The 12,557-nt window shown below is 38.7% G+C and overlaps 1 protein-coding gene across 1 annotated transcript; it reads left to right on the forward strand.

Moving 5' to 3' along the window:
• The first annotated feature begins 38 nt into the window (after positions 1–38).
• On the forward strand, positions 39–11,504 carry LOC113680122 (lipopolysaccharide-binding protein). The gene is made up of 16 exons (XM_027197119.2): positions 39–245; positions 1,955–2,057; positions 2,341–2,472; positions 2,721–2,794; positions 3,145–3,244; positions 3,376–3,439; positions 3,688–3,751; positions 5,089–5,180; positions 6,547–6,726; positions 6,925–6,984; positions 8,006–8,173; positions 8,485–8,552; positions 8,676–8,718; positions 8,878–8,947; positions 9,406–9,482; positions 10,509–11,504. Exons 1-16 carry the CDS (start codon positions 116–118, stop codon positions 10,557–10,559), a joined length of 1,476 nt encoding a protein of 491 aa, XP_027052920.2. The 5' UTR covers positions 39–115; the 3' UTR covers positions 10,560–11,504.
• Positions 11,505–12,557: the final 1,053 nt, after the last annotated feature.

The following is a 12,557-nucleotide window of genomic DNA, read 5'->3' on the forward strand; positions in this document are numbered from 1 at the left end:
TCGCCTGACATATCAACTGAGAGTTATCAACCGAGATTAAACAAACGTGAAGTGAAGTGATCGAAAAGAACTCCATCGAGGGAGAATCCTGTGCAAGACTGCATCATCAAGCGCTATGAAGTTGATGCCTGACACGCTGTTAACGTCGGCCATAATCATTCTTATCTGCGAGTTCTATGACATTCAAGGCCAAACTGTTCATCCTGGAATCCGCGTGCGAGTGACAAACAAAGGACTTCAATATGGTAGGCACTACGATGTACCGTTTATTTAAAGGTGTTTGTAGCCAAGAAATTTGTGGAGGGTTGCTCAACATGGAGTAGAAAAGCACCATTTGGGGAAGGATCCTTTTCTGCCCAGAATGTTCTCTCGAATTCCAACTTAGCTAATTCTTGTCGAGTTTTTCTTTGCCGGAGGTGTCTCCCTTTTTGATGCATTTTCCTTTTCGGATTATTTCAATTTTTATTAAACTCGTGATCTAAATTCTTGTGCTAAAAGAGATGATTTTGGTTCTGTCAAGTGATGTTATTTTGAAATCGTAATAATACCTTTTAAGTCTGCCGAAAAATCCAAGTAGAGAGGTTTAAAAAATGATAAATATAACAACAGGAAATGAAGAAATTCAGGGAAAACAATACTTAACGAGGGTCTATTTTCAATCAGTATCTTATTATGATCGAGAGGGATCGTATTTTTGTAATATGGCTGTCTGGTTTTGTTCTCTAGTTTTCAGCGAGATCGTAATGCATAAGCAGAGTTTGAATTTATTACCGCTCAAAGCTTTCATTGAGTAACTTACATTAGATCTTCCGCACTCAAACTTAACTCTAATCCGCTGGCTGGATGCTGTTTATTGAGTGTCGTTCGGCTTCCTAAATAGTTAAAGCTGCTTAATCTCCTACAAATTTACTGTACATCTTTGACAAGTCAAAGGCAGTTAATGAGCTTAACACCCTTATTAGCGGATTACAATGTAAGTATTTCGGCAGGCTTCCAATTTGAGATCCATCACTGTGGCATTTCTAGAAAATAGCTCGTACTCATACCACCACAAGCCAGATTTCTAAAAGAAATTTATCTCGGTGGCTTGCGAAAGTTTTAATTCATAACAGCCGGATATAATTTTTTTTTGTATTACGAGCCGGATATAATTTTTTTTGTATTGCGACTCGTTTAAGTGCGTGGTTGTGAGGGTAAAATGTGAGATTGAATGGAACGCGATTGGTATTTTCCATCTGTGTCGTTTGTAGTGCTGACTGTCGATCAATTTGTTGGTGACAGAAATAGGATAACCACGTTTATCCAAAAACTGGCATATTTCCCCTGATTTGTCGGAAAAATCAGAGTCGCACTTCTTAAACGACGAAAACTGAGAAACTGCGAAAAAGGAATGGAATTCTTGACTTGTGATGGATGTGAAGATTAATTAAACAAGTAACTATGAATCTGCAAACCTTTAGAGCAAAAATTTGTCTTTCAAATTGGCACTATTAATCCCCACGGCAAAAACGAACGCTTTTCATTCAACCTGACTAATTCTTGTTTTCCTCGTTACCCTGGTCCCACTTATAGCGTAGCTCCATTTTCTGCATGTAAACACACACATACACAATCCATAAATTCCCAAGGGCTAACACACGAACCGTCAGCTTGGAAACTCTTAACAGTGGCCAATTTCCGTTATCAACTCAGTGGATAATATCAAATTACCTTCTTATACTCTCCCACCAACGTAGCACCACAATTTCTATGAAAACTTACCCCATTGTACATGTACTTTTAGTTTCTGGGTATAAAAAGCTCAGCATCTTACTGCTCAGTATAAATTTTGAAAGGCTTTCTTTATTAGTTGGGCTCACTATATGAAGTGTCAATTCATAGAATTTAATGCTAATCAGTCCCTCGCAAATAGTATCAATTCATATGCCGTTTGTTTTACTGAATCCTTTCTTAGCTGACAACGATGTGGGAATCCCAACGTTGTTGGAAAAACTCCAGAAAGTTAAAATAAGAGACATCAGTCGCAAAGAGAGGGGCCTTGAATACACTTTGTCTGAGTAAGTTGTTTTTATATTAAGATGGTTTGTAACGCACATTAGTCGAAAACTTTACTACGTTGCTTTTCCACATAAACTGCGACACACCTAACCCTACCTTAGCCCTAAGTAGTCTTGACTCTTCACAAAGGCAACCACAAACGAATGGGTTTCTGCTATCATTATATGTCGTTCTTAATAATCCACAAGTTTGCCAAGTTTGGCTTTATTTCTACTTGGCAAGATCCCAAATCTTGTGGTTTCTGCTACTAACATCTTGAACACGTACAACTTTCGGTTCCAGCATCAAGATTAAAAAGTGTTTGATCGCTTCATCTTCGCTTTCGACTGCTTCAGGAGAGGGTCTTCGTTTACAAGCAACTGGGATTGACCTTGATATCGCATTGCTCTTACGTTATAAAAAGAAAGTCCTGTGGTACGTATCAGTATAACCGCATAATGTACAGAAAAGAATTCACTCCATTTACTTCATCAAAAACTTATTGATTTTAACACACGTATATAAAGGAAATTGCGTTCAACACCTACCTTTTGGTCGCCGGACTCAGGAGCTCCTGCTACGAACATCTTGGGGATGTAGCTTTAGTTGGCGGGGTCCTCACAGATTTAAAAGATTTGGTGTCGTTGTCCTCCTGTGGAGTTAATTATATTCAATTATTACAGGTTTCACGTAAAGGACAAGGTCAATGTGGAGTTGAAAGTTCGAGGAGTAGCCTTTAACCTGAAAACACGGATTGGTGAGACTTATACATAACAATTTCAATTTCTCCACAGACATGTTTGATCGAAAAGTTTCTTGTTCAAGGGCACTTGCTATTAGCAGTTAGAGTTAACAGATAACACCGATCAACTGAATAATCATCAAATATCATTGTCTTGATTTTCTAAAATTTTCATCCAAATGCATCGCCAAAAAAGAGGAGACAGACTCTGCTGGAACATTATGTTATGTACATCTGACTCACATGGACAAAACACGATCATTGTCTATGAATAATTATAGGTTATTGCTTTAGTTTCTCATTCGAGGCTTTGGGTGTGGCTCTGTTCTTATCTGACTCACGGTGATGGTGCTTGTTAATTCTAGGTGTCGACTCCACTGGTCATCCCACCATTTCCACGCACGAGCAGGACTGCTCCTCGCAAGTCCGATCAGTTGATGTTCATTTTAGTGGCAGTCGTGCAAAGTAACTGTCCCTCTAGTCTTACTTTCATTTCACCAATGAAAGCTGACTCTTATCTTGACAACTTACCCGTATTTTTTTCAATTTATCAAAACTCTATTTTCTCTCTTATAACTGGACTTTTACTCGTGTAGGAAAATATACAACTTGTTTAAAAGGAGGATTGCAGATAAAATCAAAGATGCTCTCAAAAAAAAGGTAAATTGAATTTAGTGGCTATTCCTGATCATTATTTTTGAAACTGAGCTGTAAATAAGACTTCACTTGATCAATGGTTTGCTTTCAAATCATTTTTTTCGTATTTCAAGTGTCTCGTGTATGAACAGAAAGAGAAACGGTTGGAACACTCTTATTGTGGTTTATATTCTTTAACTGGTCACTGAATAGGTAATTTTAACGGATTATCATAGCTTTTGTAGATAATTCTTGACTTTCCTTTTCGCAAGATCTGCAAGGAAGCTGAAGAGGCCATAAACAGAGACGCAGCAAAGTATTTGGCAACATATCCAGGTAATACGTTTATCTAGAAGCATCTATTTCCCTTTTTCCACCTTTTCCCATAGTTTTTGTTACTCGCCTATGCGTCAACTGAGAACTCCAACGAATAAAGGAAAACATCCAAGACCTAAGCACGTAATGCACGTGATATCTAATGCCTAAGCTTATAATGCTCCCTTTCTCATCGTGTTAAACTAAAGCAACTTCATTACTTGCTTACATAACCAGTCCAATTGTACACATAGTGAGCGAAAGAATGAAGTTAGGGGTTGATTAGTCATAGGAGCTACGGGGCGAGGAAGGCTATTGTTTCTCAAATAGGAGAAGTTATTAGAGAGAGAAAGTCTAACAATAATAATAAAAAGTCTTATTGTTAGAAAGTCTAACAATAACAATAAAAGCTAAGTTTTTTCATTTGTCTCACGAAGTAGTCACGTGTGATGTAGATCGCGACGTTTCGGCTGTATACTGCTAGTCTCCTTCAGGCGATGAGGTCGACTGGTCATGCGTGATCTTACAAAGCATGATGCTCTGCTGTGATTTGTTGTTTTTCAACAGCTCTGATTGGTGCATTTCGATCCTGGTCGACAGCGTCTTTAGGTCGTACTAACTGAGATTTTAGCGTAATCTCCGACTTGAAAACAGCGCGTACGCCTTGTTGTTGTAGACAACGGCGAAGCTGTTCCGACAGACCTTTGACATAAGGTAGAACCGCAGTAGCTTTAAACTCGTTGGCGGGTTCAGCACTGTTGTTTGGTTTTCCGGTCTTGATAATTTTCTGCAAGAAAGAAAAAGGATAACCATTAGAAACCAGAACAGACGACAGATGCTTTTTCTCTTCGGAGATGATAGAGGGTTTTGTTACGAGACGTTTGGCGCGCTCGGAAAGGCACTTAACAATACCGCGTTTTACTGATTGAGGGTGGTGTGAATCATATGCTAAGTATTGATCGGTGTGCGTGGGCTTTCTGTATACGCTTGTGGTGAGTCGGCCGTCAGGTTCTCTTAAAACTGCGGTGTCTAGGAAGGCGAGTTTGTTGTCTTTCTCTGTCTCCATGGTGAAGCAGATGGAAGGCTGCTGGTTGTTTTAATGCTGTCAGAAGTCTCAGAGAGAAAGTCTGTTATTATCATTTGAAATAGAGAATGTGTATTGTATTACTCAAGTGATGAGGCGCTTTCGTTTTGTCGATAAGCCTCGTGATTGTGTCCCAGTCATATCAGGATGTTAAAGCAGTGCTGCCATAGGCCAAAGGGTTCCTTGCCCCCATTGGTTTAGAGGATTTGCCGTGCGGGCACGTTTGAAAAATGTCAATTAATATACTGTTACGAAATGTTACTTTTTTTCATAGTTCTTCGGAAAGTTGGTGATGTGGCGCAGATTGACTATACCCTTGTCGCAAACCCTACATTTACATCACAATATATGGATGTGCCACTTAAGGTGAGAAATTATATGTGTTTTTTCTAAAGCGTACGAGACATGTTGATGTAAGGCAGCTCATCACCACAGACTACACCCACTCAGCATTTACCATGTCCTATCACTACTAACACATTCTGTCTAGTGTACTGTTACGAGCTCTGTTACAGATATCGTAGAAAATATAAACTACATTTATGATATGATTAAAAAGCTCGACGAAAGCTCTAACGAAAGGATGTTAATAAGACTCTCTTTGGACCAAGTATGTTATAAATGTTGTTTCTTGTGAAACGCTTGACTGGGTTGGTCTATTATCTCCGTCGCAAAAAATTTACTCATCACCCAGAAAAAGGACGAATATCTCGAGCAAAGCTATGGTGAATGAGTAGTTTTGCTGTTTTCCACTTCTCCTTCCATTGTATGAAAGCAGACGGGGGTTGAATTGAAATCCTTGACAGCTAATTCAGTGTAACCCACTTAAAAAATGCAATATCTATTGATTCTTCCTGAGTCATGATCATGTATTTGAGAATGTAATTGAGAACCGTGTAGTATTTAAACAAATAGGCGTGGTACAGAACTGAGGAAAGGTGCTATTAGAATAAGTCTGGTTGTTTTAAACTCAGACCTCCAAGCATTTGGGTTAGAAGGTGCCTTAAGTATAGAAAATATGTTGTTTGTAAACCAAGGTAACAAACCTTCTACTTTGGTTCACCCGCAGTAGGTATAAAGTAGATTATTGAGATCGAGAAAAATGGTTACGAAATTGGAACATTCAATACTTGTTAACCATAAAAACAATGGCTTTCTGTCACACAGGTACTCGATGTTTGTTGGAGCAACAAACCTGGGTTGAAATTATCATTAAATGACCCATTCAATTTCTGCATATAGTGGTTTGTGTGAGCATCGTCTCAAATTACCCTTAGGAAATCCACTCCACGCAATTAGAAGTTGCTAATACAAAATCTAACTCCCTGACAAAAAATCATTTTACCCACGCAGCCATTCTGAGATGATTGAAGTCGTGGTTTATTGATGTGAGTGGGTTTCCTGCATAGAAGATTTGTGGTACTTGCTCTATCTAAAAGATCTAAGACATACAAATTATCTTGACTATGGAAAGGATATTGAAACATCTTTCTTCATTACAGGCGCATATATTAGCTGAGCCTTATATCTGCCATCATTTCCAGTCTCAGCCTTGCCATGCTTCTGCTTTGCTCCAAAAAGTCGGACGATTCTGGCATTTTCAATTTACGAGTATTATTATACTATTATCACACTATAACGAAGGTCACCTGATCCTAGCTAAGCTTTGCATTCAGATGTAAATGATTCACGAAACCCCTCAACGGCAAATATCTTTTATTGCTTTTTGCAGGGTGAATTTAAATCCCGCAGATACCCTCATGCCACAGCAATGTTAGTTCCCAAAACAATCCCAGACTTCGCGGAAGTTGATAAAATGGTTTACATATGGCTTACGGATTATGTTTTCAACACTGCGAGCCTTGTTTTTCACCATGAAGGAAAACTACGTACCACTATTAGACCCAGGGATGTAAGTTAAGAACCTTGCTTACAAATAAACGGCCAAAAGTTGTGTACTTTTACGGTAAACATTTATTACCATGATTTAAGTGATATAGAAACATAGTTAAGTGATAGATGACATGAGCAGCAAACAATGACCTAAAGATATTTTTATCAATATATTTATTCTTAACCTCTGTTTCTCCCCAATCGTCTCGATACGAAGTTACCTCCTTCTGCCAGGTATCAGTTGAACACAAAGTTTTTCAAGAACTTCCTATACCAGGTGTGTAATGATACATGTATGATATCATCTGATTTTAAAGGGTCTGAATATGGGGATCCTCGTGTCGGTTGTCGGTTGTCGGTTGTCGGTTGTCGGTTGTCGGTTGTCGGTTGTCGGTTGTCGGTTGTCGGTTGTCGGTTGTCGGTTGTCGGTTGTCGGTTGTCGGTTGTCGGTTGTCGGTTGTCGGTTGTCGGTTGTCGGTTGTCGGTTGTCGGTTGTCGGTTGTCGGTTGTCGGTTGTCGGTTGTCGGTTGTCGGTTGTCGGTTGTCGGTTGTCGGTTGTCGGTTGTCGGTTGTCGGTTGTCGGTTGTCGGTTGTCGGTTGTCGGTTGTCGGTTGTCGGTTGTCGGTTGTCGGTTGTCGGTTGTCGGTTGTCGGTTGTCGGTTGTCGGTTGTCGGTTGTCGGTTGTCGGTTGTCGGTTGTCGGTTGTCGGTTGTCGGTTGTCGGTTGTCGGTTGTCGGTTGTCGGTTGTCGGTTGTCGGTTGTCGGTTGTCGGTTGTCGGTTGTCGGTTGTCGGTTGTCGGTTGTCGGTTGTCGGTTGTCGGTTGTCGGTTGTCGGTTGTCGGTTGTCGGTTGTCGGTTGTCGGTTGTCGGTGAGAATTTCATTACTGTGTCGATAGTTTGTTAAGATTTCTGATCTTTATCGGTTGTCGGTAAAATCTCAGCTAACGATAAAAAAATGCAAATTGATTATTCATATTCGTTAAGTTATTCGGGGGCTCGAACACTAGGCTCTTCTAGAAATGAGCCCACGCTCCTAACCAGCCATAAAGTAAGGAAATGCTTTAATTAATTGAATATTTAATTTAAAGTGTCTATTTCCTGAGCAATAATGCTGTCCTTTCTGAACACAAATATCGATAATGTCGGACCTTGTCAGTTGTCGTTTAGTATTAATAGTAGTTAGTTAAATTTTTTGCTTATTGTCGCTATTCAGTTGACCCCATTGTACTCATTGTGCTCTACTTCTCACTTACACTGCCGATAATTACGGTTTTTTTTCTGTTTGATTTTTTTCGAAGCTGTATAAACTTTACCCCGATCGACCGGTGTTTCTTAAGGCCTACACAAGCAAGGCTCCTGTTTTCGTGTCAAGTCCTAACAACATCAATGTGACGGTGGCCGGTAATATTGAAGTGTACGTCATTTCTAAAAATGGGACAAATATATATGCCCTGACACTAGGTGTGGTAAGTAATGTTATCAATATAATCATTTAGTCTAAATGAAGGCTCTAGTTTTAATTCATAACTTGAACAACGTAAAAAACACTATCGAAAGTGGTTTCCCCACCCTTTGCACTCACGTTGCTGGTCTATTTTTTAGCTTGGAAACAGATACGACCTTTCTTTGTTGTTTGTGACACATAGATTAGCTTGTATTATGAAAGTTTAACAGCCATCACAACGCTTTGCTAATGACGGTACTGATGCCTTCACTCGGAAGTACTGGTTCTTTTGTTGGATACTAAATTTTATTAATCTTTACTTCTGTATCATAGAAAGTTAATGTTCATGGATCTGTGGGTGTAAAACAAGGCAACTTGACGTTTCACACCAATTCATTCGGGTAAGATACTTCAATCGGCTATATTTCATACACTTTTTATCGTCCAAAAAAAAGTGAACACAAATTTCGTAACACTTAATGTATTTTCTTCTCATTTTTTTTCATGGTTTTCTCTTTAACTAGAACCAAATTACATGTTGTCCGCTCTGCTATTGGTGATATTGAGGTATGAGTTTTTAAATTTGGTCATTTTGGCTATGATCATTTACAGCGCGGGTGATGTCGATTTTCCACAGTTGGGGCTAGCTCGGTAATGTGATGCGCTTAGTTAATCGCGCGCCAGAAAATGATGGGTGATAATTCAGTTCACATTTTTTTTTAACAGACAAACGTTGGATTGCTCCAATGGTTTCTGAACGGTGTAGAGTCTGGAAAAGTTGTGAAAAAGCTTAATGGTATGCATTATACTAGCTACGTCTGTTGTTAAACTTAGTTGTGTAACGTTGAGTGTAAACCTTTGCTAACATCAACCAGCCTCGTCTCCATTTGGTTTACGGTTCGCCTATGGTGCTAGATACCCGTTTAAAAGCCTTACGTGAAAGAAATAGTCTTCGTTTCTAATCTCATAATAGCATAACTTAGCTCCTTCACCAAAATTTTTAAGTAATTATCTCAGCTAAAGTACGAATTTATCTTTTATCGAATGGGGGTGATTATTTAACTTATAAGATAGCGAATTTATGGAACTTGGCAATGCTACAAAATAACTCTTGAACTTAAAAAGTATAGTAAATGTAGTTATGTTAAGCTGGCAAAAGTAAAACGTTGGTCGTAAGATAATCAAAATTTGCCAGTAAGCTGATGGAGACTTATTACCCACTCGTCAATCGTCTCATGCACTGTTTTTCCCTAGTAATTGGGGAAAGAGGGTTTCCCTTGCCCATGCTTCGCAAACTGAAGTGGGAGGACACCGAAGTAATTACAGGAAAGGTAACCATTGAATTATCCTAAGCTTTCTGATTACGTAAGCTCATTTTCAAATTCACTACACTACAACATTGCAGTGTAGTCAGTTTGCTGCAGTTAGCTCGATAAGTCAAATATGTCTTGTTTTCTCAAGCAATGAGATCTGTAGGATCGAATAATGTTAACAAAATGATTCAAGCATTGCCGTGACATTGCAGAGGGTTACGCCAAGGGTCGCTAAGGGTTCGGTAAAGCAGCTATTTCATCAATCGACACAAACTGTCCAGGAAAACAACGAAATGTAACGAACGGACAATGCTTGATTGGGCCGGTGGCAAATTGTTGGTCTCAAATAGATTAATCAAAAATTCAGTCTCATCCGAAATAACATCCAAAGGTACACTTAGTACTTTCTTTATAATAGTGGGGGACTCAGGCCCAATTCGAGTTGAAGGGGGAGGGGGGAGGGGGGAGGGTTAATCTCGCTTCAGCCCGTTATGGGTGGCCAGTTTTTTTACTTTGGTTAGGTCGCTCTCACTTTTCTTTTACAGTTTGAATTCTTTTGTTTGTTAAGAGGCTCATCGAGCACTGATCAAAATGAGCGCAAATAAATGGTGTAGGAATTTGTGAAATTGAGAATGATTACATCCCAATTTCTTGCAGCGATTTCATCATTTCCTTGGACACGTTCTGCTATTCAACACATGTATTTCAAGATTAATGAAACGATTAGTAAAAATAAAAATAAATAGAAACTAAGGACATTTTTCTAAAGGAAGTTGAAAATGCAAGACTAGTGACGGACTCTTTCCGAAAAAAGACCAATCATTGGCGTTGAACGAGAGAAACTGACATGATTCCTTTCTCAAATTTCAGTTTAATCTTCAGACTTCAACTATTAAGTTTAAAGTGGAACGTTGTGTAGATAGAATCAGTTATATTTAAATTGAAATTGAGTTTGATTTTTCTTTTTGTTAAAGGCATTTTAATGCTTAATGCACATAAAAATCAACCACAATTTACCTCATAATGTACTTTCTTTGTCAACAGGGTTTTGTTCTCATTAAAACAAATGTAAAGTACTCTCCTGCTAATAATTAGGACGAAGATGAAGAATGTATGAAGAACAGAAGAACATTGGCCATGGCTTTCATCGACACAGTTTTTTTTTTTTAATGTAATTTTTAATGTACCGTCTTCCACATAAATTACATCTAAATGACCGAAAAAATGATTGTTCGTTTCTACTGAAGAAAACTGGCTTTTTTCAGGTGGCACCGCAGGCTACCAAATCTATGAAAATTTATTTAAAAAAATAGATATTTCATTCCATCCTTGCCGTATGGAAGAGGTCTGTCGCCATTCCTATAAATTCTCGCCGTATGCAGGATGATTGTCACCCTGGACGTAGTTAAACAACCAAGCTTGATACTAGCTTCTTTTATTTCTTTTGTAGTGGTTTTTCTGATGGGAACATTGCGTAAATAGAGTAGTCTGTATTATTATTATTAATTAAATGGCTTTTTATTTTAAAGCTTACGGGATTTAGCTCTTGCATAGACGTCCCTTGAATATCTCTCACTTTTTCGTGTTCATTCTTTCCGCTCTGGCTTTTATTTTCATGAAAAAGAAAAGCCAAGAACCCTCCTGGCCATAATTAGGACGAAGAATAGAAGAAGAATAGTGAAGTATTAAGGAAGGATTTCATTGACACAGTCGCAAGGTTGCAAAACTCCTCTCAGAATCATAAAACAGACTCACTATTAACGCTTTTGCAACTTTTAATTTTGCCTCAAGGCCGTGGAACCATGGTGATAATTAGCTGCTCTCTGTTGACCACTTCGCAATTTTTTAAGTGTATTTAGGAGTAAAACATAAACTCATCAAACCTCAAGCTTATACTGAAGCGTTGTGCACATTTTCAAATGTTTTGCCGTGCAGCAACGAACGGAAGAAACCGATAGTATGGCTACTCGAACCGACTTCAAAGGTGAGCTACTAAAGGTCTTTAGAAAGCGTAGAAAATTAAACGCAAAGCGTCCTAAATTTTGAAGGAATGTTGTGTTGGTCTGAACAATGCTCTGGTTATACCCATTTTGCAATTTCTCTTTTTTGACCACCCTATTTCTAAAGAACATTGACGCTCTTGATACACCGAAGGGCGTTAGTGAACGCTTTCCCTTTGCCATCTATGAACTCACCTTACGAAGAAAGACTGGCAATGTTTGGGTCAGTAAGAGAGTATAAAAAGGTAATTAAGTAATATCGACTGGACTGATAACGTAAATTAGCCATTGTAAAGAGTTTTAAAGCTGACTTTTCGAGCGTTAGCCCTTCCTCAGAGCGAATGGGGGTATTGCGGGTTGTCTGTGCAGAAAATGGAGCTGAAAGGTACTCGTTGATACCTGACCGTGGGGATTAAGAGTGCCTATTTGAAAGATAAATTTTTCTGATAGAATTTTGCGGCTTTCCGAACTGCCTAGATGTAGGGAAAGGCCGTAAACTACCATAAGCTTCTTGAAGTGATTAGAGAGATCAAGCGACTGGTCTGGATGCGTCCTTGTCATTTCTTTAGACGTCGTGTAGGTGTTATCGGAATCGGTCACCCAGACGTCTTCCTATTTCACCAAAGTCTAACTTTTCAGTTGCAATAAGTACAAATTATGCAATAAATAGAATCTGCTGCATAGCTTGCACTTATTATTATCATTGAACTTATTATTATGCTGGCATAAACTGGCCGTAACTGTGGTGATTATTTTGAATTTCATTGTTATAACAAAACAGGATCCAACTATCCATTCATTCGGTAGAGTAAATGTTTTTATTACTCGGTCGTCAATGAGGATAACCTCTGACGTTTCCTTCTAGGTATCCTTTACAAAATAACTCATGATTTGATTTGACGATTGTTACGATTGACCCAGTTAACACGCGCCCCTTATTAATAAAGAACGAAATACTAATCAAATGATCGTAGGTTCGTATCCTACTGGAGTTTTCTTTTTTATCCGAGTATGCCTCTTTCATTTACTTAATAAAATCTTCCTTAGCTTGAATCAACACGCATGACTTTACTTAGATCATCATTGCACATGG

The sequence above is a fragment of the Pocillopora damicornis genome, chromosome 2 (genome assembly GCF_964200805.1).
Source record: "Pocillopora damicornis chromosome 2, jaPocDami1.2, whole genome shotgun sequence".
NCBI classification, from domain to species: domain Eukaryota; kingdom Metazoa; phylum Cnidaria; class Anthozoa; order Scleractinia; family Pocilloporidae; genus Pocillopora; species Pocillopora damicornis.